At 59.4% G+C, this 4,466-nt stretch overlaps 2 protein-coding genes across 3 annotated transcripts in view; both read left to right on the forward strand.

The window, feature by feature from the left end:
* Positions 1-4,363, forward strand: part of LOC102370605 (fibrous sheath CABYR-binding protein-like) — a 9,820-nt gene extending 5,457 nt beyond the window's left edge. The window contains exons 6-7 of the mRNA XM_025195594.1: positions 4-143; positions 3,751-4,363. Coding sequence (XP_025051379.1) covers positions 4-143; positions 3,751-4,363 — 753 coding nt within the window. The remainder of the gene's footprint in view (positions 1-3; positions 144-3,750) is intronic.
* The window catches only part of LOC102369191 (zinc finger BED domain-containing protein 1-like), a 22,524-nt gene continuing 21,626 nt past the window's right edge, over positions 3,569-4,466 (forward strand). For both annotated transcript variants that reach the window (XM_006039017.3, XM_025195591.1), the window contains exon 1: positions 3,569-3,607. The gene's annotated coding sequence lies outside the window, so the exon portion shown is untranslated. The remainder of the gene's footprint in view (positions 3,608-4,466) is intronic.

The following is a 4,466-nucleotide window of genomic DNA, read 5'->3' on the forward strand; positions in this document are numbered from 1 at the left end:
CAGCGGCCCCCCGGCCAGCCCCCGCTGGCCCGCCGCGGCCGTCAAGGGGCACCGGTCCTGCGCCCCCCGCTCCCGGTGCCAGACCTACCTGCCACGGCTGCCCCTGAGGAGGAGGACCTGCCCCGCTCCGCAGAGCAGCCAGGGCCCCGGCTACGTCCGCGTGGCCCCCGCGCGCGGGGCAGTCGGACACGGGCCCGAGGCCCTGCTCGGAGCCGCAGGGCCGCCAACCCCTGAGTCCCTCCTGCTTGGGCTTCCTCACCTGGTGTTTCTCCTGCCCCTCGGGACCCTTTTTCTTCCCCCCCTGGTGCACATGTAAATAGTTTTTGTGCCTTTCGGGCGTGGGTTTGTACCCGGGGGGGTTGGGTGAATGGTGGTGGGGTGGTGGAGGGTTTTGCCTGGGGTACCGTGGGCATGTTGGGTTGTTGGTATTGGGGAGAAGGAGGGTGAATAAAGTTGCTTTTGATTTTGCTATAGCCACGCTACCTATGTTGTTGTGGCCCTGGATGGAGACCTCTGGGTCGTGTCCTGGTGCTGGTGGTAAGAAGACCGGTGTCCTACCCAGGGGTGCCGCAGGTGGGCAGCCCTGGCGTCACAGTCCAGCTCCCACGTGCTGCTGCCGGAGCGGTTGTCCTCGCCTGCAGTACAGTTCCTGGCTGACCCGCAAGCCTGCTCTGGGCGCAGAGACCTCTCCCCAAGACTCGCACTTCTTATGCAGGACACGCGCTGCGGTGATGAGTGGGCTATGTGCTGCAGTGCTGCCTCCGGTCAGCTGACTCTGGCCCCAGACCAGGCTGCCTGGATGCAGTGGTGCTGCTGCTGGCAGCTGGCCCAGAGGTGCCGGCGTCTCTGCTGGAGCAACTGGACCATAGCCCAGGTGCCTGTGCAGTCCCCGTCTGGGACCGGCAGGCACGCAGCCGTAGGGCCGCAGGTCCGAGGGGGTGGACGCTGTTGCAGGTGGCCGGAGGTTGCAGCCAGGCAGCAGGGACTGCTGCCACACTGCTGCAGTGGGTGCAGGGTGCAGGGGCCACTGCTGCAGCAGTCCAGCTGGCGCAGGGGAGAAGCTCCTGAGAGCAAACAGCCTATAGCTGCTCACCAGGGCAGCTTTTTATACTGCTGGGGCCACACAGCCAAATGCCAGCGAGGAGAACAGCATCCGAAGGCATCTGGAGGTTTGGGTAGGAGCTAAGGGGATGGAGGAGGTTCCTGGGGACCGGTTGGAGATGAACCCTGAGAAGAGAGCTGTGAGTCTGTGGGTGTATTGAGGGGCCAGGTGAGCCCTGAGAGAGGGGCTGAGTGTTTAGGAGACCTATTGAAGGGTCTGGGTGAAGCCAGTGAGTGGGGGCAGAGTATGGGGGGTTTATTGAGGGGCCCATAGGAGCCTAGAGAAGGAAGGGGCTGTGTTAGCAAAGACTATGGGGGGCTCCCAGTGAGCTCGGAGAGAGGGAGCGATCTATAGAGGAGGCTGAAACCGTGAACCCACGGAGAAGAGAGGGCGGGGGACTGACCCTGGGTATCTCAACTGGCCCGTGCCAGGCCAGGAACGGAGCAGGCGAGAGACTCGGGACACAAGTGTGGTGAAATGGAGACAGTGTCCGTTCAAGGATGATGATAACATTTTGCAGCCCGGGCTGATTGAGACACAAACAAAGGGGCTTATTGTACGGGGACGAATGTGAGAAGGGGGGAAAAGACCACCCGTCCAGCTCTACCTCTCTAGGACTCTAAGAGACTATCCACGATGCCAAAAGGGACTTTTGCAAAGGTCCCTGCCTTGGTCAGGAGATGCCAACAGAGCTGAGCAGTGAAGCCGAGGTACGCCCAGCTCTCCGGGTAGAAGGGCTGGAAAAGGAAGACTTAAGAAAGGGAACATAGCTCCAAGCTTCAAACCCACAAGTAATTGCAGTCAGTCCCCACTCCCCATTGCTCCCTGCTCCATCCCTATTTGTGGGCTGGGGAAGCAGTCCTAGTGTATTGGGATGGAGAACCACTGGCTAGGAGGGGTCTGGAGGTACAGGGATGAGACTGCAATGCTCCCCTCTGCCCTCCCTGGATGAGTGCCTGCCCCAGGGGTGGCAGGGAAAGGGTTAAGTTGTGTGTGTGGGGGGGGGAGGAGAGGGGTGTTTCACACACACATACACATTCCTCACCCCTCATTTTGCAACCATTGCCGCCTGTCTATGAGTCTGTCTGTCTCTGTGTGCATGTATGAGCCTGTGTGCATGTGAGCCTGTGTTGGTGTGAGCCCGCCTATGCCTTGATGCATGTCTGTGGGACTTTGTGTGTGTATTCCTGTGTGTGCCTGTTCCTATTTGTGTCTGTGCGAGCCAGCAGCAGACAAGGCTCTTGGAGTAAATCCAATACCTTTTATTAGACCAGTTCAAACAGCTGGAAACTTTTCTTCTTTGCAAGCTTTCAGGTACAAACACCCCTCGTCAGGCTGAGGAAGTGTGTGCAGTGGACGCCAGTGTACATTTATCGATGTGAGCCTGTGTCTTCCTATGTGTGTGCCCATGCCCGAGTGTGCCTGTGTGCGGCTGCGTGTGCCTCTCCCATGTCTGTGCCTGCCTGTGTGCACATATGTACGAGCGTGCATGCGTGCAGGTGTGCATGCGTGCATCTCTCTCTTTCAAAAGCTTTTTATGGGTAAAGCTTACCTCTCAGATGCTGTGAAAGGATCCACTGAACTCTCTCCGAGCTCACTGGGAGCCTGGACTCCTGGCAGCCCTGGGCAAACATTTAGTATCGGGACCCCTCTTTGCCAGAGATAACGATGTTGATAATAATTGGACAACACAAAGAAAAAACAACCATTTTTGGGCCCCCTTTCTGTCTGACCATGCCTGTGTCCAGCCCCGCTAGCTAACTAGCTCGGTGTTGCCAGCTCTCGTGATTTTGTTTGGCGTTGTTCTTGAAGTCTGTGCTTTGGGGATGTTAAAAAGACTTTGCTCTTTCATTATCTATATAGATATCTATATAAATATCTATCTATCTATCTATCTATCTATATCTATATATCTATCTCTATATAGATATCTATCTATATTGATGTAGAGATATATCTCTCTATCTCTATATAGATAGAGAGATATAGATATTTAGATAGCTCAATTGATCTATTGATCTGAAAAGTAAAATATATATAAAAGCAAGAGCTACGCGGGTTGTTTTTTTTCACATGCCCAAAGTGCAGATTTTAAGAACAATGCTGAAAATCATGAGAGTTGGAAACACTGCATCTCCCTGGGTGGAAATGCACATCCCTAGATAGATGCATGCGGATGCAGGGGCGGCTGCTTGCACGGCCTAGGGGACGGGGAGGTCTGTGCTGCCCCAGCCCCGCCAGGCTCTGCCCCTTCCCCGTGGCTGCGGCTGCTGCTCCCTGTCCCCGCGCCGCCTCCAGGCTGCAGCTGCTGCCGGGTGCCAGCCGGGCCGGGGTGGAGCTGCAGCAGGACGTGATGCTGCCTCCAAGTCCAGCCTCTTCCTCTCCCTTTCCTGGCTGTGGAGGCCTGCGGGTGGGGAGTGAGGGGCACCGCTGCCCAGGGGCTGCGGGTGGGGAGTGAGGGGCACCGGTAGGGCTGGCGGGGTGGGCAGGGGCTGCAGGTGGGGAGCGAGGGGCATGGGGCTGGGCGGTGCTCGGGGTGCAACCCAGTCCCTGCACCCCATGCGGGGCAGGACCCCTGCGGCCCCTCGGTGCCGCAGCGGCGGGGGGGGGGCCGTCACACACTAATACCCACTGTCTCCTTCTTGCAGGCGGCAGCCCCGACACCCAGAGGAGATGGCTGCGGAGCTGGAGCCGGCCTCAGCCGCGGGCTTCCCCTTCCCGGCGCCGGTGCAGCCCGTGGTGAAGGTGGAGGAGCAAGACCCCACGGACCCTGAGCCCTGGGTGGGAGCCGAGAGAGCAGGGAACGCCCCTTGTGTTGTCCGGGCGTCCCCGAGATGCCCGGCAGCCCCCGTGGTCAAGCAGGAGCCCGTGGAGGAGCCCATCCTGTGCTGGCGGGTGAGCGTCTCTGTGCTGGGGCATGGTGCCGAGCATGGCTCTGGGGTCGGGTCTCTGCTCCGAGGCTTAAGGGGCCGCGGGAGATTTGCACCCACCTGCGGGAGCTCTGCAAGCGCTGGCTGGAGCGAGGAGCAGATGCTGGAGCAGGTGGTGCTGGAGCAGGTCCTGGCCGTCCTGCAGAGCTGGGCGTGGGGGCGCGATGTGGAGACCTGTGCCGAGGCTGTGACTCTGGCCGAGGGGCTTTGGCTGGGGCTTGCGGAGGACAGGACACCCCAAATGAGTGTCATGCTTGCATCTATGCTCCTCTTGATCTCCGTGTGTCTGGGGATGTTCCCTCCCAACCCCGTCTCTGCCAGCTCCCAGTGACGTGCTTGTCTTGTCCCCAGGTCACGGGGAATGGGCAGCTCAAGGAGGGACCCGAGGCACTGGCAGGGTTTTTCTGCTCCGGGCTGGGGCAGGCCCCGCCCCC

Source organism: Alligator sinensis, unplaced genomic scaffold, assembly GCF_000455745.1.
Source record: "Alligator sinensis unplaced genomic scaffold, ASM45574v1 scaffold2126_1, whole genome shotgun sequence".
NCBI classification, from domain to species: Eukaryota; Metazoa; Chordata; order Crocodylia; family Alligatoridae; genus Alligator; species Alligator sinensis.